The sequence below is a fragment of the Struthio camelus genome, chromosome 2 (assembly GCF_040807025.1).
Source record: "Struthio camelus isolate bStrCam1 chromosome 2, bStrCam1.hap1, whole genome shotgun sequence".
In the NCBI taxonomy this organism is placed as follows: Eukaryota; Metazoa; Chordata; class Aves; order Struthioniformes; family Struthionidae; genus Struthio; species Struthio camelus.
The window spans coordinates 23,004,283-23,026,537 of record NC_090943.1 but is presented as its reverse complement, the minus strand read 5'-3'; the positions used below and the strand labels follow the sequence as shown (position 1 = coordinate 23,026,537).

Below are 22,255 nucleotides of genomic sequence, written 5' to 3'. Positions count from 1 at the left end.
ATTTAGGTTCATCCTGTGAAAAGTGTGACTTTGAAACTGATATGTGCAAAATCTTTCCTGAGTTGAATTTACAACCTGGATGGATTAGAAGAAATGGCCGATCTGGTATGGGATCACCTTACTCTGACCATACTGGGAATGACACTGGTAAGAATCCTCATGTCCTTTGAAGGAACCATAGATTTTTACACATTATGTATATCTCTATTCTGTTTACTTAAAATTACTATTTTCTTCATAGTTCGGTTGGATTCAGGCACATGTTTTTTGAGATAAAATCGAAAGATGCCAGGACTTTTAGGTGACTGTAATTACAACGACTTAGAATTCCAGGAAAAAAAACATTATTTTGGAAAGCAGCTCTGATTATCTTTGAGAAATAAAGAATGAGTCATCAAGACTTATGTTGATATGCAGTGACTCTGCTGAGTCACCTCTGCCTGTTTTGGAGACATCTGGTTATAATTTCACTCTTGATAGTTGCAAAGTTTAGAAATGAGAATTGGATCCCCCATTATATGACACATATTTAGATCTGTTCTTGGACTGGTTTCTGAATGCCTAGAGTATGTGTATCTATGATCTGTAAATAATATACAATTCCAAATATTTTGAGAGAAGGTGAGTTTGGAGCTGGGAACGGGAAGAGCTCTAATAACCTGTGTAAGGCAGCTTCTCTCTCAATGTTATCACATTTCCACTTTGCATCAAATACTGTTGTCCCTGACTCCAGACAAAATATGTTCTTTACCATCCCTCCTTGTGCTTGTCCACTATCCAAGTTAACCCTGCTTTCTAAAACTTGATTTCTTCCTTCTGTAGTACTTGAATTCTTCTTCAACCTTTTTTTAACTGACTTGAGCTGACTTTTTTTTTTTAAGCTGCAGTGTGTCCTTTTCTACTTTCCAAAGCTGGCGTTGTAAGAAAGCAAGGAAGGAGGGAAAAAATAAGATAGGTGCACTCTATCACAGTAAAAACATGGGCTGCATGAAATAGTCCCTGGAAACTGGTTAATGCTCTTCTCCACATTTTCCCATTTGTTTTCCTTCCCAACCCATCCTCTGCTTACCTCTCGTGCACAAATAGATGTACATGAATCCTCAGAGCAGGCCTCAGAAGGCAGGCATGCAAGGTCAGAGAGTGTGCAAGAATACAGAATATATACTTTTATAAGGGACTAAAGCATGATTGTGAGATTGACTCTGGCCTGTGTTTTTTTCACATGACTCCTAAACTGTCATTATTTGGGAGTAAAGAAATCTATATGGTTCTGAAGCAAGTGAAAACTCCTACACATTGCATAAACTATGAAACAGGAAACAATTGCATTAAATTAACATGAATTGGTATTTTAGAGGTGAATATGTGAATTTAGAAGTCAGCAAAATGAAAATTGCATAGACATTTTTAGTTTTTCATTTACAAAAAAAAGAGAACTTTTCCCACAAGTCCCTCATTCCACAGCAAAGAGTTTTCATAATGTTCTAGAACTGGGACGTTGTACACATGCAACGTACTTCTAACAACTTACTTTTTTGCTTATGTATCATAGAGGCAAATCCTCCTGTGTGTGCTATGCTTCTGAAAATAAGGATCTGTTTAGATGAGTGCTGGGTTAAACTAATGTTAGTGCAAAAATCTGACCTCCTATCCAGGCCATTTTGATAGAGGTAGGTTTTATCTCAAGTATGAAAGTTGTGAAACATTTTATCTTTAAAACAATAACATCAAGAAGTAGATAAAAGACAAATACTATAGAATAAAAATGTAATAAACTCTAGGATAGAATCAAAACTAAGTAACCAGGCAACAGAGTCTTGCTCTAGCTGAAATGCCTAGGGTATTATGTTCATTCAGTAGTATAAAGCATTCTTTCAGGAGGTAGCAAAGACCTGAAAGGTCGTCTTGCCTAAATCCAGTGAAGAAGGTCATCCTCATCTTGCTAAGAACTCGTGAGGGTGGGGTGAGGGAGGGACCTAACCTATGCAGGCGTCCAAAACCGGCACAAGACTGAGAACCAACAGCTTCAGGTGTTTGTTACAGCGTAGACAAAGCCGCTCAATCTGAAAGAAAGATATAACCTGTATATTCCTATCCGTTTGTCCTGGGTGCTCAGTCAGCATTATGTTTGCCATGTCCAAATTGAACTGTAGCTGCATTCATGTAAGCTTTTTTGACTGAATAATAGAAAGCTTGAATATTTTCACCTATTCAGCTTGATGAGAGGTTGTGTACTCAGACTAGTGAACTGAATGGCTATGGAGAGTTGAGCATATTCATTTATTTCAGTTTTATACTTAATGAGAATGGCTAAACTGTAATCTTTCATTTTCTGAGTGCTGGTTCTAATTGTCTAGGAAACACTTATGTCCTTATAGTAACTCATAAAGTTTTCCTACTGCTGAAGACTTAGCAGGTTTTGTGAGCAGTTTTACTTTAGCTCCTGCTTAAAAACCAGAAAAGACGTTGTGTGGTGACAATTGAGTCCTATAGCATAGCATTAATGAGAGCAGTTCCTACCATCACGATAAGTAATTGCACACACATTAACAAAAAGAGCAAAGTTCATGAGGTAGATGTAACTCCTTTGAAGACTTACATAATCATTTACTAGAACCCAACTGATTTTCTTTAGCTTTGTCTCTCCTCATGGTTCTTATTTTCACTGATAACATAGCTGGACAGACTGATGATAACAATTTTAAAGAGCTGGTTTTGCTCATTGAAATCTGTAATCTGTGCAGGGTTTAAATGTAGAATTACCTTTTAAAAAGTTTTAAGAAAATTGCCCTTTCTGCCCCATCTGTGTTGGACAATCCTGTGGCAGGTGAAACCTGATTTTGCATATAAGTCTCAGCTACCTTTTTCTTTAGAGAACTAAAAGAAAAAAAGTTCAATGTTTAAAGTTTCATGGAAGTGGAAAAACTATTGAAACAGATTAGAAAGAGGGATAGGGCTCTGTTGTGCCACCAAGTCACCGTCTGTTGTGCATGGAAAGAGTATCCTTGCAGCTAGCAGGCTCTGAAAGTGCTGTCTGAGCAGTCATGAAGGAGCTAAAACGTAGGGGGAGCATGGCCACTGCTCTATTAGCAGATTGCAAAATGCTCCTCTGTGATGGATTGCTCATTTGGCTCCAGTACTGAGCTAGTCATAGTGTCCTTGGTCAGTGCCTTTCCAGTTGCACCCAAGGATGAGAGGTCAGTGTGGATAGTTTTGATATAATTATTTAGATGTTCCTATTCATCTTTTTTTTTTTTTTCTTATTGCTTTCGGTCTCAACCCTCTTCAAATCTTCTTATTTTCATTTACATGTTAATGTCTGAGGACAGCACTTTACCTGACATTGCATGGAGTTTGGAAAGGAGGATAGAAGGCAAAGGAAGGAAAAAGCCAGCTTGAGCCTTTTTGCATCCTTCGTCCTTTAAGTATAACATCTAACATCTTTGAAATCTTCATGCTTAGGAAGAACAAAATTTCAGCTAGCAATATTTGATATTCTAAAAGATGGTGGTAGCCCTCCATCTATTGGATACCTAAACCAAACTTGTCAGGAAGAGATCTAGTCTGTTAGAAAGTACAATGGCAGCCATGTTTCACTTATTCTTGTTGAGCTGTTAAAGCTTTGCTTTACATAAATGTGTAATTTGGACTTGATTTGTAACTACAAAGATAACATTATCTTTATTGATAGTGTGGAGAGTCTGAGGCCAATGCTTTGTATGGGGAGGCTACAACCTCCACTCTGTAACAAGGCAATTTCCTGAGCAGCCGAAACTCAGGCCCATATTTAACTTCTATCTAGAAAAAGGACTTTTCTGGAACACAGGGACACTATAATCTCCTCATCCATCTTCTTGAGTAACGCTTCCTTAAAGACTTGAACTGGTGTAATAAGTCTGTTTTGCTGGTCACGGTAGTTGGTTTTTTTTAATGCAGGAAATATTTTAGTTTGTTCAATAATTGTGATTCAAGTTCTTTGACCAGCTTACTGAGCTAGTCCTAGCTTTGTTCAGAAATTTGACATTTATTAATTGAGTATTCAGGCTGTCTACACATGAAATATATTGGAAGCCTACTTGATATTTCAGATGAAACATAAAGAGAAGTGGTGTGTCAATACTTAATATGAACAAAAGCTCAGCCCACAACGGCTACAAGTGTGATATTAATCTTTTCTGGGGAAAAACTTCTGGCTGACTTTTTCAGTATTAATTTATACCTCTGTGTGTGTGTGTGTGTGTGTGCGTGTGTGTGCGTGTGTGTGCGTGTGTCCTTGTTTTACTGCTATCTTTCAAATATTTTTTCTTTCCAAGTTGCTAAAGTTTTTGATTCTTTTTCATAGCTTATTTCCTCTCATTGTCCTCTGAAATGGGATCTTCTTCTGCAACTTTAAGGAGCAATGTTTTCCTTCCAACTGACAAAGAACGCATTTGCCAGGTATTTTGATGCAAAAATCCTTGTATTTTGCCTTTTGTCATAGTGCTTTCCTGGAATAATCAGGCCTTTTCTGTCCTAGATTAAGTTTTATTATTGGATCAGTCAAATGAATGGAACGTTGATGGTGGGGCTTCAAAAGCACTCTGAGGATGCCATCAAAAACATCTGGCAAGATTCGGCAGAACAGCAAAATCAGTGGAAAGCAAATATGATCGCAATCAATAGCACTGAAAAGTTTGAGGTTGGTAAATTACAGTTAGTGAATGGTTTATAAATTGTGATTTCTAATAAGGCAAAATTCAGTGAAGATAAATATCTTGTATATGGAAAGCATAAGATAAAGGAGAGAAGCAATTTGGAAGCTCATGAATGATATTAACAAATATTGCTTGTTCTTATCTCAGCAATGTTAAAATTAATGCTAAATCTCATTTAAACTGTGAATATATCTAAAATAAAACAATCGTTCTTATTACATTATAAATTTATGCCTGCCCATAGAGAAGACGCACTTAGGAGCTTAACTTTTATTACTATTTTCTCTTAGGCTCTAGCTAACTGTACTGTTAAGCTGGAAGCTTAATTTACAAATGTCTTCTGTGAATTTCTACAGACACGTTCCTGGTGACAAACTTTGAATGCAACTATTAATTATAGGTTTACTATTCATGATAGCTTTGAGCATTTATCACAGAACGTATGCATATGGTTTTATTTTGCTCAGAATTGCTGAAAAATAATGCAAGTCTCATAGATTATTTCAGTATTTTTTATATTCATTTATACAAAACATTAGCACAATAAATGTAACTCGGAGCAATAGTATCATGGATAATGCATGTTCACTATTATGCAAAATACTGATGGGGAATGGGGGAGTACAGGAGCAACTTGGAGATATTTCCTTCTACAGTAGTTACTGTGAGGAGTTGGTTAGCATGTCAAGTCAAAGGCATTCTTAGGGTCAGCGCAATCTCATTTCAATAAACTATAAGAGTAACATAATTACCAGACTTGCATAGGTGACATTGTGCTTAAGGATATAAGATCTGGGTTTTCAAAGTAATATTTGCTTGCTCAACATGGACTGAGAATATGTATTATGAAAGAAATAAATGTACCTAATTCAAGAGAAGTACTTATGTGTTTACCTGTTGATAACTTGCTTCTATCTGAGTGGACATGCAGCAATGGGATCATATTGGCAAGATTTACTTCTATCTTTACTTTTTCATCTTTTATATTGTTTAGAAAATGGCATAGGTCTGGGGACAGTTAATATAATATGGAGTCTTCTGCCTCTAAATTGCTGGATCAAATCTTAATTAGATCATGGCTAGCAGACATTTTTATCCTTTGGCTTCTGTAAAGAGAACTGATGGGTACAGTTTAAAGAGGAAGGTGTCAAACTGAAGGACTGAAGGAATGTAGCCAGGCGCCTTACCAAACACAGAGGCTGAAGCTGAGCAACCCGTCCTCTTCTGTTGCAAGTTGTCTCTCCAGTGACAACTTGCAAGATGTTGATCATGCAAGTGAATATAATTCAGTTGACCTTCTGAACTTGTTCTTTTGAAACTACAAGGTCTCCAGCCTAGAGGGATGTCTGTTGCATTTTTCAAGAGTGGTAAAGTTGTGCAAAAATACAGTAGGAAAAATATACTAAAATAATTAGCAATCATACTGGCTTATTGCAGCAGAGTGGAAAGTTCCTGTTACATCGAAACTGTTAAAAATGTAATTTTTTTTCTGCTCTAAACTGTGGAAAAATAATAAAAATCTCTAACCTTATTGTGGACACTCCTCAATATACTCAAGATATTTTCTTGTTCATTGAATTTTGATATTTTGATATTTTGATATTTTGATATTTTGATATTTTCATATATATAACTTTTTTGATTATTCAAGTTTCTAAAAAATTTTGGGGTGGGGAAAATACAATTTTTCATGGGAAAAAATTTTTGAAAAAGGATATTTGAGAAATTTTCACCCCAACTTTCTAAATACTTTTGAAATTAGATTTTAATTGGAATCAATTATAGCTACTGACTCTTCTATGCCCATTTTGACCTTTTGCCACTGCAGCTGGCTTCTGTACATGTGAGTCTGCTTGCAGAGGAAGTCCAGTGCTACGTTAGACCTATCCCTATAATCATGCTGAAGCTGCATATTTGCCACAAATGGAGTTGCAGCATTAATTTGTTCTGATGGCCATAGATAATAGGTATTTAGGTAGCATTTGTTGATTATTTTTGCAAGCAAAGGCTGTCATTTCACTGGATGTTCAGAACATTAGGGGGTGTTGAACGTGTACAACTTCCATTTCCAAACAATTAAGAAGGAAAAAGAGTGAAAACATGCAGAAACTGAATTTCTATAATCCTCAGTAATGAAGTCCAGAAATTTTAGCAGTTCATTAAAAATTCCCAGATTACAGTTTTCAGTTGTTCTTTATTTGCTTTTGCCATCTGTGAGTAATTCTATGCAGCAACTTGTTCAAAATATTAGTAATATAAACATTCAAAAATAATTACTTTTACTAGTACTTCTTCTTTCCTTCTCCTCCTCCCACTCTTTAATCATGCCAGTCATAAGAGCTGAAATTGCCTATAACATTTTGCAGTGAATATTAGTGATCTTCCATCAATGCTTTTGGCTGATTAGGTTGCAAGAAGAGCTATGCTTGCAGTGCTGTCCTTAGAGTAATCTGAAAAAGTTATCTGAGCACCAGATTATAAATGAACTTTGAGATGCATCTGCATATTCATATACACTCTAATACTCTCCTTTTTTGGGAATGATTTTTTTTCTTTAAGTAACTTTCATTTGTACTAGTCTCATTTTACTTACAGACAGTCTCTCTGCTCTTTGGAAATTTTCTGTCTTCACTGCATAGTTGTGGTTAAATTAAGGCTAAAATCAAGAGAGAGATTAGCCAGCATGATTCAGGTATTTTGTGGAACTCCAGTAAAGTGAAGCAGTTCTGAATTCATATTCACTGCCCAGGTAACTTTGGTTTATATCTATCTTCCCCATTTTGCTAATCAAACCAGTCAAAATGTAGTGTTGGATATGACCCAAGGTTCTGAGCTTTGAATGCTTGCCATCAGTCAGCAGGGAGCTCTTGGCAGAGAGATACATAGCATATACATTTGAATCATCTCTTTTAAATCTGTGCATTTTATTATCTTCACCAGGCAAACATACCGTACAGGTACTTAATGCATGTTATTAAATATTTTGTATGCTCCTGTAGAGTATGAATTTAAAAACACCTCTGATTTTGCACTACCAAAGTGAGATGGCACCTCTTTAGTATAGTGTGAATCAAAGCTGTAACTGCAGACTATATATGTTTTCAAATGAGTTTGTTAACTGGATTTCAACTTCACAGTGAAGACTCACTGTGAAAAGGTCAAATATGTATTATTTAATATCAAAGGCTTGCCAAATATTTATTTTATATTTTAGGATTTAAAGCAGTGCACAGTATTTTTAGAAGCTTTTTTGAAACCATGTAATCATAAAAATGGGAAATACAAATATATTAATTGTCATTCTACTGGTGTTGTCACTGAAGCATACATTATCTTCACAAGTTGTTGCAGCAACTTTCAACATTTCAAAATGTTACTATTATGAAACAAATCAAATGTGCAAATTTCCAAGCTACTGCATTTCATTCTATAACTATATAATTGACTGTGATACGATGTCATTAATATTTTGTACAACTTATTTTTTCTTTCCAAACAGATAGAAACATGAAATGACACAAACATATCATTATAGCAAAAGATTTTAAACCTTTTCAAACAAAAATTGATATCAGGATTGCGCCTGTTCCCTCAAAATTATTGAAATTCAATGAACTGCATTTTTCCATTGAGCTTCTCTGATCAGCTGTTGCATAAACTCACAAGATGCCATTATTTCTTAAAAATAGTATATTAGAAAATGCAGCTGTTCCGTGCACCTGCAAACACGGCTCTTTTTGGAATATTTGTTAGAGAAAGTGGTTCCTGGTTATCCTTCTCTTTGCTGTACTGAAAAAAGGTTCAAATGAGACAGTGATTTTTCACTGGTTATGTGGCTAATCACATTCCGTCTTCCACTGGTCATGTAATGCCAGGATCATTTGACTTTATGAGCTGTAATGCTTCTTATATGGGTTAAGTATAGTTTAAAAAACAAATGAAAAGAAAACCCAAAAAAGAGAACACCAAAACCAAGAAAAAAGCCCTTGTTGAAGGTTTCAGGAGTCATTTAACTGCTGTTCTTTCCCTGTAGTAAGGCAGGACATAATGGTCATCTCTTTGGTGAGTAGTGTAATCCTGTAGTCCACGCTCTAGCTGACAATAGCTTATAGGGTAAATGCAGGTTTTCTGGTACAATCTTGTACATTTAAACTGTTTGCAAAACTGCCACTGAGCTCTGAACTTAGTATTTGAAAGTTTATTATCTAGTATTAGACTCTACATTACATATTAAGAGCCAGATTGTACTTCTAGGTATGTTGTGCCTCCAGGACTCTGGAGGAGAGTGGAGCTGCACCATCCTAAGACAGAGCTAGGAAATAATTTAGAGAATGTTTTTATATGTTTGATTTCTCGGCATTTCACTCAATGAGAAGGCTGGACTTCAGAATAGTCAATGGAGCAAGAAGGGAATTCAGAGCAGGAGACTAATTTACATGCTTTGAATTATACTATAACAGACCCTGTCTTCATACCATACCCACATTTACCTCTAACTTTAGGTAGCATGAATAACCCCTTCTTCCCAGGGTTGTGGCTGTCAAGTCATCTTCTACTTCATTGCAGAGAAACTGGGGTAGTCTCCACATTTGCAAAATAGCCTAGATTGCAACTTGCCCCTAAAGACAGAAATGTAAAATACTTATAACTTTAGTTATGCAGAAGATTGTGATAGGAAAAATTACTGTTGTAGTGTTACGGCAGAATAACCATCGAATTTTGTTTTTAAAACAAAATTCTCAAAGTCCGTTTTAGTTAAAAACATGTTAATGAAGGGCTTCTGGCTTAAGTGGTGTGTGTTACCCTGATCATGCTTTCTATCTGTCTGTTCAGTTCTGCAAACAACAAAAAAAGGGTCATATTTCCAGTTTCTGGTGGAAGAATGGCTTGATAATATACAAATTCTTTCTGTTTCCTAATTATCGTGATTCCTCCCTAGATTTTAATGTATTTTATTGTGGTTTCCAAGAGACTCTTTCAGTTAAATGCAATTTCATTCTTGATTTAGATAGAAGACTAGACTAAATATCTATGCTGACAAGCCACAGATGTGTGCAAAAAGCCCGGATGGTAATCCTCCAAAATTGTTAAATGCATGGTCTGTGTTCTTGTCTTTCTAATGGAAACTGTGTAAGTCAGACTTTCTCTCTCTCTTTCTCTTTTTTTCTCTCTCTCTCTCTCCCCCTCCCTCCCTCCCTCTGCACACACACATACATATATAATGTAATAGATTTTCCATGCCTAGAGCATCCTGGGATGTTTTTCTTCTCTTTGTCTGTGACACTGGTGAATGTCATTTCTTGCTCATTTCCTGTTAAACTCTGCAGGTTATTTTTTGGGGGATGGTAGAGAAGCAGGGACGAGATGAAACCATTGCCATTGACGATGTTTCTTTCAGTGAAGGATGCTTTCCAGAATTTGGTAAGAATTCCATTTTTCAATATACAAATAATTTTACTCTGTCTTTCCCCTTGATTAGTAGAGAAACCATGTGGGAACAAAGGGAAACCATTTGGTACTGAAAAGCTTTCTTAACTCCATAATTGTTTTCACGTGCCTTATTTTCATTCCTCTAAACCATCAGCTGTCATATTACATATAAACACAGTTATAAAGAATACTAATCAATACTTTAAGAAAACTGATATAGTATGAATGCAGCAGGAACTTCCTACAACTAGGAGAGCATTAAGCCCTCAGTGCGCAGGAAAGATCTACTGTTCTTGGCCAAAGAACTGATGTCTTCAGCTGAGTCCAAAAAAGCTTTTGAGCTGGCTTTAGGAAAATCTGCAAGGCACTTGTGTGTATTTTTAAATGCTTGAAGGTCCTGATCCTCAGCTGCAATGGAGTTACTTTGTTCTGCTCCACTACATCTAAACAGCTGTCGTGTTAGGTTAGTGAGGTATGCAGCCAGTCCTCCCATGGGTGTCAAGATTCTTTAGCAAAATATTTCACATTTTCCTTTTTTCAATCCAATATACTTTCATGGGAAAAGCATAAAGACCTTCCTAGTGTTAATTAGATTTCTCACTGTTCTCAAGTACACAAGAAGATTGCACTGTGGCACTCATGCTGCAACATAAGGTGAGTACAGTCCTGATGCAAAAGACCCCTTTGCTTTTCTGAGTTGTAGCACAATAATTGAGGGTCTTAAATTTAACTACCTATAGTGATATAAGATATGGAATCGGTTGACATAGACCATTCTAGGTTCCGCAAACAATTTTGTATATTGTAGTCTAAAATAAAGGTTTCTAGAGGTCCCATTGGGAAATACTATTAAAAATAGATGCACATGATTATTAGCATTTTAGAGTGCTGAGCAATTGTAGGCAGATCACAGTAAGAGCAGGATACAAAGCTTAGCCTTTGTATTCATAAAATTCAGGGACATATACATAACAAAGGAGAGGTATACTGGGGAAATTAAATACTAAATTTGCTAATAAAAACCTCTCCATGTTTCAGCTTTCTTGCAGTGGGGAATTATGGAAGCAAAAGTCGTATGCTCCTATAAATTCCATGTCTAATCTTGCTTTTCTGTTTTGTAGTGGCTTTATAGCAGTACTACTTAAAAGTGCAAGGATGCTAATTTAAAACTTAGGGCATACTTGCCTATAAGCTCAGGTTAGTTTAGAGTGTACCTTTTTTGAAAGATGAATTTGAAACTGACAGTGAAACATCAATGCAGATGTGGGATTTCCCCCCCAACTTCTCTTTGTTTCTTGGAGGATTCTTGAAGGATAAAAAGGAAGTGGAAAAAATGCATTGCTAAATCCTGACTGATATGCTTGCTTAACCAGTTCCTGCAGGTGGATATGTATCTCTCTGTTCAAATAGATTGGCTTTTTCATAAACAAAGTGCTTCTAAAGCAAACAAAAAAGAAAAGAGCATCAACTACAGAGATGAAATATTGTCTCAAAGACAGGAAGAAATTAAAAATTGAGGCAAAAATGTGGTATACTCAGCAGAACGGATAAATTCAATCGTTAAATTTACCTTAAATGGCAGCTACTGGAGTACAAAGTGTGACATCCAGACGGCTTTACTGCAGCATTGTTAAGTACCTCAAATGTGCTCTAATAAGAACCAGTTCTTATCCTGTGCTTCTGCGTTAGGTGAAGTTAACTTCATTAGGTGACATCTGAATTGCTCACAGCAGCCAAAGAACAGGGTCAAAAGATCTTAATTTTCTCCTCAGAAGAGGAATTTTACTGCTGAACATTTTTCAGTGATTAAAACAAAAGGTCAGATTAATGGCTGCTTGATTTTGAAAGCATTTTTTTCTCTAATCTTGTGAAATGTCTGGATAAGAGGGATTTAAATGAAGACAGCTCTAATTGCATGAAATTTGTTGTTAAAATTTGCATTTTTCATGAATGCATTATGATTTCTACTTCCAGTATAAATACCGGTATGAAATGACCTGTGCATTTGTATTCATTACTATGATTGTGCTTTTAGGGCAAAACAGTTTAAGTTTTTGTGCTTTCAGGAGTTGCTTGATCCAAACCATGATCTCTAGAAATATGTAATTTCCTTTGAATGTAGCACATAAATATCTTCTAAAGTTTTTTTGACTTTTTTTTTTAAATAAATATGAAAATCGTGTTTTATTTTTATAAATACAATTGTTGCATTGAGATGACCTTTTTGTGTATTGAAACCTGAAACCAGAACACTATTAAGAAAGTGTGCCAATATACCTAAGTGTAAAAGTAATAAATTCTAGTTAGTGCCCCTCGTTTACTTTGGATTATCCAAACGTGCTATTTCCAGATTTTGAAGCTGTTTGGATTACTATAGATAGGTAAGGATATAAAGTGTTCTTGTAGAAAAACTTTCCATTGAGGTCACCTTTAAGTTCTTCCTTCCCTTCTCCTCTCCCCTGGAATGTGTATTTAATCCTAAAAGATTGTCATCACTGTCAAAAATAAAACAAAAAAGCCCTCAGAAATATTTACAATTAAAAATTCAGAATTAGTCAAAATGTTTTGTTTCAATAATTGAAAAAGCATTAATGAAGAGCTTGGCTCTTTTGAGCGTATTTACAGCTTTTTTCAAACGTGAATTTGTACAAATCCCTCCTTGTCTAGAAAGATTGTTCTAGAATTTTGCATTTGCCATCGGAAGTAAATTGCCAACTCTTTGCAGTTCATGCATGCTGCTAAAAAAAAAAAGTGTATGTGAATATGCAAAGCTGATAAAAGGGGAAAGGAGAGATTTGTAACATCAGCTGGAAGTCGTGTTTCTCTGAGATGGCAGTAGAGTGACACAAATAACTTTGTGATGAAGCAGACAGTAATGTGTATGTATACTGACATAAAATTATTTATTTTTTCCACGCAGATAAGAATCTTCATTGTTTTCTAAGATACTCTGGCTGCTATTTAGAAATCCGTATTAGCCAGAAAACTACTTTTCCCTTGTAATAACATTAAGAAATGGAACCTTCATTGTCATAATACAATCCTGTTAATAATAGTGACTTTCTCCTTATAGTACTTATTAATTACGTGAAAATTTGCAGCTACCCTCTGGCATCTCAAACTTCAAGAATTTTAGAAAATTCTTGAGAATATGTGGTGATATATTCAGATCCTTTGGTTCTAAAATGGAGAATTCTGTTGTAAATATTATGAAGATGCTGTTGAGTTTAACCTCTCAGTTAGAACTGATTTTACTATAGCTATCGTATAGAAAGATAAACAGATTTTTTTTTTATAATAGGTCATTTCTGATATTCCGTGAGAACATACTCTACAGAGGTGAATTCACGAAGGTTATAACAACTGGCCAACACAAATACCAATAAGTTGCTCTGAAAAAACATCCCTCTTTAGGGAATAATTTTCTAAGATGCTATCATTAAAGATGGCAGCCTTGAATACCAGATACACTTACTGGTAGACTGCTTTTTTTTTTGAGGTAACCAGAGACAGAATGGTTGTGAAGTAGTTCAGTGAGCATATGTTTCTAATGGGAAATAGTCTCATAAATAATGACTTTTTAAGAAATTGAGTGATTGCTTTGCTTTGCCTTTTAGCACAGCAGGCTTCCAGTTTTGAGCTTGACATGTGTGAGTGGAATTCAGATCAAGCAGCTGTGCCCACTTCATGGGCGCATCTGCAAGCAGGGCACAAGCTTGCCTCCCTTTCCTCTCTGAAAGACCGAAGCAACGATGCTGAAGGTAAGAAACTTAAGTTAATGCATATTTATTAATTCTCTTTAAGAATACGGTGCTTTTTAGGAAAAGGTGGTGACCCAATGTGGAAACAGAAGAAAAGCATAAGTAATTATATGTACTTTGTACTTAAACTTGCTTTTACTTTGAGTATTTAGTAAGGGTGAACACATGCGCTGATAAAACATGAAAGATTTTGATGCACAGTTCTATATAAGCTAGTTATTGGGTTACTCCCCAGTGAATTCTTTGTATAAAATCTATTCTGCAACTCCTTGATGAAATTAAATTAAATCTAAGCCCACAGCCCTGTTTTTTTCGGTTGGTTGGTTGGTTGGTTTTTGATGTTTGGCAGTGCTTCTTGTGCACTGCTGCTATGTTTGAGCATATGTTCAGTAATTTCACTTTAAATCTTTAATTAGGTGAGCTGAAGAGAAACATTTATTATACAAATTAGTTTATTACTCTTAAAAACAAAATAAAATAATGCAACTGCAATTTTCAGAAGTAAAATGCAGCACTTGTTTTTTAAAGTCACTATATAGTGCTTGTCTACAGACTTATGGGAAAGGTTTTTGAAAGCTTAATGGATATAAATGTGCAAGTGTTCTGACATGAAATGGAATCCCATGCCGGCTAAGTGCTTGGCGTGTCTATTGAGCCTGCCTTCAAAAAGGTTAAGTAGCGCTAGTTGTAATGGTATAATTTGTGATGTAGCTTTGAAGAACTGATAGCATGATGATTACTGCTTGAACTCTGAGCCCAGAGAAATGAAGTACAACTCTCTGATGGCAGCCGGAGTGAACGAGCCATTAGGTATTGTTCTGTTTTCGGAGACACTTTTACTAAATTTTTAGCGTGTATTTCAAAATGCCTGATAACTGCAAGTCACATTACAATGAAACACTAAGTAAAAGTGATTAAGTGTATGCATGCTATTAAAATGATTTTTTGCAAATTAACATTTGTTGTATACAGCAGAGGGCATATAGATGGGTAAAGCAGAAATTTTTTCCCTCATCTTAAAAAGAAAGAAAAAAGTTACAGCATCCTTTCATTTCTACCTGGATACCTGATGAAGAAATAATTTTTTTAATTCTTATTATTTATTTTTTTTCAGCACCTCACTGGAATACATTGCCTCGCTGCTACATCTTAACATGATATCTGAAGGGCTAGCAATGGCAATGAGCATCCCTTTTATGACAATATTGTGCTTATGTAAGCCATACTGAAATTCTACAACTAGCTTGTACAGGACCAAGTCACAAGCAATCTATGGAAAAAGAACATATTTTGAAAAGCCTGTCAGTATAGGTGCCTGGGCATCATTGTATAAAGATGCATGGGTAATTGAGTAGGCTGGACGTACAACACAAACAGCTGCTTGGGGATGCTCCCTGTGCTTCCATAATACAAAGGAAAAAACAGCATTTGAGAACAAATGAGAAGTGTGAAAGTAACACATAGAAATTAGTTCATCATTAAAGTTGGGGAGAAAAGGAAATCTAAACTATGGTAGCTCATCTCTCCTCAATACATTTAGCTTTCTTTTTATGCAAATGTTTAAGATATATATAAAGAGGTCAGATATTGACCAAAGTGCTAAAGAGTAAGAAAATGGTATGCAAACCTCAAAAATGCCATGCTTCAAGGCTCAAACTTGCAATGCAAATAGAGCTTGGCTAAGCTTTAGCTTCTGATTTTGATCAAAGCTTTCAATACGATAAATAGAAGAGGGGTAAGAAACTAAATTACGAAGCAGAGGTCTAGACAATTATATTTATAAAGAAATGGTTAGTTATAGGCTTTGAATAATCCTCCTTTCCTGGGTGTTCTTAAATTTAATAAAATACTTTCTGTCCTTGGATGACTTTTCTGTTCTTTTATTGCTTCTTTTCTCTGGTGTTGTCTTGTAGCCACTTCCTCTGTAACTTTTCCTCTTAATTTCTCTAGTGTCAGAAGTTCTTACAGAGATTTTATATTCTCTCTTAACGCTATTCAGAATATACATAATTTTTATTTTCTTTATGTATATAGTTTATGTAGTTCATTCTTCTTATATTGGATTAATCTACTTTACATAAATGTTACCCCAGATGTAGGAAACTAATGAAACCAGTTTTCTGCATTAAAAAAATAATTCTTATGAGATACCAAAAAAAAAAAAAAAGAAAAAAGAAAGCTCGGTGCCTTTTAAACCTAACTATTCACAGATAACTAACGATGAAAGCCCTCAAGTCTATATGAAATATGAAGAAGATAGCCAGATCATTAGAATATTTAATCTTCCTATTAAATTGCACTTTTAAAGATTTTATCTATGACTTGTGAGTTCATGAAAATTCATCTCTAAAGAGCAGAAACAATGACAGTTCATATTTGACCTCCTCTTCCCCACACAACTAGCCTGCTGGGAAGAGAACTTGTCAAAGCAGAAAAGGTCTCATTTTGTCACTCGGTTTTAATTTAAGGCTTAGTTTTCACTCTAAAACTAGTAAAATAGATTAAAAGTTATGTAGCTTGTGAACTAAAAGAATATGAATTAAACCAGAAGGAGCAATAAAGGATTTGCATCAGAAAATGGCTGAAACTGTGCCAGTAGTTAAATATTTAGAGTTTTGAACCTACAGAGTAGCAGGCTGGACTGCCTGACCATCTCAGGTCTTGGAAGACACAGGACCACCTCAGAAAAAAATTCTAAGATCTATTTCAATTGTGCTCCATTACAGTCAGGGCTGGTCTTTCTGGAAGACTCAAAGATTTGGCTTACAACAGAAATTTTTTTCTTCAAAGCTGAAAGAAACAAGACTGTCCATCTGAAAGCCTAATTAAGCAGCCACACAGGATTTAAAAAAGGCTTTATGGAAAGATATTAAAGTCTATGGTGTTTGTCCTGGCAGCAATCCCAGCCTCTTCTAGTTGATTTCTGTAAATAGAAATGAATGAACGAAGAATGAATCTTACCAGAAGCGTATACAACTCTGCCACTCGATAGCCCTACTACCACACTGGCAGGAGTGAAATGGCCTTCCTGGGACTTTTGTTCACCGTTCTTTCAGAAGTAGAAGTTTTACACTTCAGAAAGTCTTGCAAATTCACAAGACAATGTATAGAGAAGTTCAGATCATAAATACAGTCATACATTTTACAGTGTCTTGAGCTGAGGGAAATTTAGGCTTTGGAGAAGAGCTAGCTGCAAGGAAACAAAGGAAAAGAAACAAAGGAAAGAAAAACATTCCCAATACCATTAATCTTCAGAAAGCTGCTCAATAGATGTTGACTAAAGGTAACAAATTTGTTTCCCTGAAGTGTGTTAGCACAGCTGATTGCTTGTCCAGTTACACTCACATATTTCTATTTATACAGGCTACATCCAGGGAAAAAAAGGCCTGTATTTGCAAGACAGGAGTTTCTAGAGTCTTCATTTCTAAAGATAGGCCTCCATTTGTCTCAAAAATGTTCCTCATGCTTGCATAAAGCTTATTCCCTGAGAAACAGTGGTGCATCCCTGATGGACACGTGATCATTCTGGATGTTTCATAGAACCTTAATTTGTCTATTTGTCACTTTCTTTCTGATCTAAAACGTATGCCAATTCCATTTTACCCTATTTCTAAAGATTCAGGAACTGAAAATGAAAGATGGAAAAGAATATTAGTATTAATATCAGAAAGGAAAATCTAGTAACACAACCAGTGGTTGCTTTTAACATTGGATAGAGATTTAAGTTCTGATATCATTTAGACAAATGTTCAATTTAAAAAGTGCGAGAACCACATTGATTTCCATTTGAGATAGCTCTCTGTATAAAAAGCATCCATGGAAATATTTTTCAGAATTTATTGAAACTATTGAAAACAATGCTTAAAATATTTCTCTTAAATATTTATATTTATCGTTAGAAAATATATTGCAAAGTACTGGAGTGTTTTCCCAGTTTCAGTCTGAAAAAGCAAATCAAGATCATTAATAGGTCTGAAATTTATCACATGTATATGCATGATTTCAAGAACAAACAAAAACTTGGAGTTCATTTTATAATGACATCAGTTAGAGAATTTAAATAAATAACAGGTACTGCAAATTGTAATGTTAACGTATATTTATCTCCTGCAGAGTGCAGTAGCCGTAGAAGCATAGATGCTTTATTAATCTCTTTAAAATAGGATGCTGGCTTACTTGTGTAATATTTCCTTTATATCAAGGTTAGCTTCTGTGGCATGAAATTAAAAACCTAATTTCAATGAAATTGCAAGCATATGTTTCAGTGTAAAAGGTTGCACAACATGAAGAGTAAAGTGGCAACAAAAGGAAAAGTATGTGGTACCTTACAAAATCAAATGTTTTCCATGTGAAATGATGCTTTTTTCCTTCAGCTTGAAATAACGCACAAGTAAGTCTGCATCTGAGGTAAGTTGTATTTGCAGATGTGAACACAGAAACTTAAGATCTTTCTTCAATCCTTGTTTATTATTTTAATTATGTGCTTCAGCAGACAGCAAAATATTCCATGGCTCAAGAGAGGGAAAGAAAAAGACATGCTATATTTGATATAATGTAGCCTTCTTACTGTGACAGATACAAGATGCTGTTGAAGGGATGGAGTGTTCTTTTAGGTCTCTGTTGGAATGCTTTTATAAGGGGCAGCAGGTCAAGAAGAGCCCAAATTGGTTTCCTGCTTCAAATGGAAAGACAATATGCTCCCAAAACTTCGTTGCAGAAATTCTAGCTCAGCACTAAGGAACTTCATTACAAGGTGGAGAGGCGGCAGTTCCCTGTAGCAGTAAGGCAGAATACTTTTTCCCCCCTTTTTTCATTTTGAAGAGTCTGCAGAAGTATTACTGTAGAAAGATATTTCCTGGAAGCCATAATAGGAAAGAAGAAAGCCCAGTTTCCAAATAAATATAAGATCAGGTATTGTGTGGTTGAAAATGTAAGGTGGCTGAACTGAATGTGAGACTGTTTGCAGCTTTTAATACACAAAGTAACAACTTCAAGATCCTATCAACTGATGTAATTCTTGGTTGCTGAGGTTATTCTGTGAGGAAAATAAGGATAGATATCTCTTTTCTTTTTAAATAGGAAATGCATAGATGATGCCTAAGTCATGTCTTGAGCATAACAATCAGATCCCACTGTTTGGGGGAACAGGGCAATGGTTTTGTTACGGGAAAGGAGTAGTCCTTATTTTTAAGGACTGAGACACAAAAGATATATTTTTCTGAAAAGTGTACTTTTCTTTTTTTCAGGCCATTTTGTGTGGGTAGAAGCTAATGACAACACATTATACAAAAGTGCTTATCTTAACAGCTCTATGTGTCATTGCTTCGGCAAGAATTGCCATTTTCAATTTTATTACTCCATGGCAGAAGGCAGCTTTCTCAAGGCAGTGCTGTATACTAATCAGGTAAGGAGAAATATGTTTCCATTTCCAAACCACGAGGATACGGCAGCCCAGCTCTTACGGGCCAAACTACAAGGAAATACACGTGGTAGTACTTGCATGGCCCCCACATTAGGACACTGAGAGTATCACATCCTTTGTGTAGTTCCACTGATGTATGCAACTGTAAAACCTGGGTATGTGCCATCTCAGCCATAAACCGGTTCAATGAGTGAATGTTCTGCAATAAAAGTCCAAAGAGGAACTGTGGCTACAGAATTAAATGGTTTGGTGATTTCAGGGGAAGAATCTATAGCAGTAGTTCTTCCAGCCTTCTTCTGTACCAGGAACATGAAAACCAGTGGCAGGGAGGCTTAACTGGTGCCTGTCCTCCGCAGAGGCACAGAAAAAAGGAAAGTGGCTGGCTTGATATGTCTGGAAGGCTCTTGCTTGGTCACCTGCCTTGCTTTGCCCACTGTTTTAGAACAATAATTTTCTTGTTCCTCTACCTATTAGCAAAACGAACATGTCAAGCTGCAATACAATGCTGGTTCAACAATGGTAACCATTTCCATTTCGCTTACCTCGCTTGTGCTGTTAAGACTTTCTGATGTGAAAATGTCCGCTTTGAAAGTCTTATTAAATAACTTAATATTGATGCTGCTGTGCTGTTACTTAATGCAAGCACGAGCAATACAGCTGGTCTCATTAAGTTAATGGCTCTTATATTTTGATGTTAGAATTAAATTCCTGTCACCCAGCAGTACAAGTGTTTAAAAAGACAGATCCATTTCATACTTCATTCTCAAAGCTGGGGTACAAACAAGACTGAGATATAATACTGTAAAGAGATCTAAATATAGGAACAGGCAATGGGAACACCTTATTCGTCTACCACTATGTTTTCAAGGATTCATGAAAAAAGACTCTAGGCTCTCATTCATTTTTCGTTTATAAAAAGGGAATAGTTATATTCTTCTGTGATGCATTACTGTGTCATGGGACTGTAACCTGATCAGCATTCTGGTCAGATGCAGGGAGATCTGTGACATAATACTTGCCAATAGATTTCCCAGTATGACATCGCTGGCAATCTTCAGACAGAACAGGAATACTGATTTCAATGGCTTACCTAAATAGGATCAATGGATCCTATTTAATGGTCTTCTTTCACGGAAAATAGAACAAAAGATACCCGCCAAAAAGTGGGAAGATTGACATTTGAATTACCACAATATTGGAGAGATAAATTGAATTAATTGATAAATAACTCTATAGATACGCGTTAGAAGTACTTTTTTGGCAGTATTGGTTCAGTCTGTGATGCTTCCACAGAATCTTGTATCCCTTTGTTTTAGTTATTGAATTTCTCCTTCAGCCAAAAGTGTGTGTATTGCATTCAGGGTTTTTTGGATCTGCCATGAGCCAGCATCATACTGCAAAATATGGCAGAAAACCCATCAGAAACATAAGCTTCTGCTGGAAGCTTCAAAATCAAAAGATCTCAGACATGTATTTTAGATTTCTTCAACCTAATTGAAGGGAAACTTAAGTTATGTACGTTTTGGTACTGAACAAAGTGCTAATCGTGGAGGCTGTCAGTCATAATAACCTGTCAATTGCATTATCTGTTACTATGCATGCCTCCCTCCTCCCCCTTTTGCTTTTTATGATGGTTAAGAGGACCTCTCCTCTCCGAATATTTTGTGCTATGGCCCAGTACTAAAAAGCCTGACATAAAGAGAAACTGGGTTGCATTTAACAGTCTCGCTCAGTATGGTTCTCAGAGAACAAGCACTAGAGACGTTCCAGACATATCCTTAGCCTCGCTCACCCTTTTAGCAGAGAAGCCAGAGAGGAGTGAATATATTTTCTAACCTATATGTTTGGACATCAGTTAGGAGATGATGCAGATAATTTAAATTGCTCTTGTATATGGAGCAGGGTGGAAAAAATGCACTATTTTTGTCAAAGCTATTCTGTTGTTACCTTGCATTTAGCTTGCAGTCCATGATAGTCTGCAGATCTTTTTCTGTATTACTACTGGTCTAGCCAAGCAGCTCTTCATTTAATATCTTGCACTGAATTTTTCTTTCCTAACTATGATACTTTATGTGTTTTTGAACTTTGTTATTGGTTTCTAACTGTTTTATATACATCAAGATAATTTTAAATTCCAATTCAAAGTGCTTGTGATTCCTTCCAACTTAGTGTTATCCACATTTTTTGAATGTTATTTTCCATTCCACCGTCCAAACGGTTAGTGAGCACAAAGAATTATATCAAATCCTGCAACAGACCTATGCAGAGCCCTGTTTAATATATTCTTTCAGTTTCATAGAAAAATATTGACAGCCACTCTTTAAATAAGGCCTCCCTCCTATCTGTATTCCTATCTCTGTCCCATTTGTAGGCCCCTTTTACAGTAATTTAATCTGTGCCAAATTTTCTCAATTTGCTCAAAGAATGTCCTATGAGATTATGTTAAAAGCCTTACAACACTCAAGTCACTTCTACTTTTTCAAAGCTATTTACTATGTCAGAAAGAAACAGATTACACTAGCTGGATGTGACTTGCTCCTGATCAGAAGCAGTTCAGATTGGTTGCTCACTTTCTAATTCTCTAGCTGCTTACGAGATTATTGGAAACAATTTGTTCCAGTGTCTTATGAGCTGCCAGCTTTCAGCTGAATGGCCTATAATTGCATAGTCCGTATTTTTCCCTTAACAGTAATGTATATCCTTCTTTGTTCTCTCAGTTCTCCAGTTTCCCACGCATTTTCCTCAGGATCTCAAAGTTAATTATTAATAGTAAAATATTCTTTCAGTTATGCACCCTTAACTTAAAATTTCCTGGTTCCCTTCCAGTTTCAGTACTTCTGGCGTATGCTTTTGTTAAGTTGTTCTTCTATTCTGGCCTATGTTTGCATTCACAGTCAGCAGTATTAACTGTCTTGAGCATCTGATAAATGTTAAACTTTTCTGTGAAA

The 22,255-nt window shown here is 35.8% G+C and overlaps 1 protein-coding gene across 3 annotated transcripts in view; it reads left to right on the top strand.

The window, feature by feature from the left end:
* MALRD1 (MAM and LDL receptor class A domain containing 1) overlaps window positions 1-22,255 on the top strand; it is a 292,727-nt gene that overhangs the window by 4,558 nt on the left and 265,914 nt on the right. For all 3 annotated transcript variants that reach the window (XM_068934618.1, XM_009673718.2, XM_068934619.1), the window contains exons 2-7: window positions 7-147; window positions 4,343-4,437; window positions 4,517-4,678; window positions 10,022-10,115; window positions 13,742-13,885; window positions 19,132-19,289. In XM_068934618.1, the coding sequence (XP_068790719.1) occupies window positions 7-147; window positions 4,343-4,437; window positions 4,517-4,678; window positions 10,022-10,115; window positions 13,742-13,885; window positions 19,132-19,289 (794 nt within the window). The remainder of the gene's footprint in view (window positions 1-6; window positions 148-4,342; window positions 4,438-4,516; window positions 4,679-10,021; window positions 10,116-13,741; window positions 13,886-19,131; window positions 19,290-22,255) is intronic.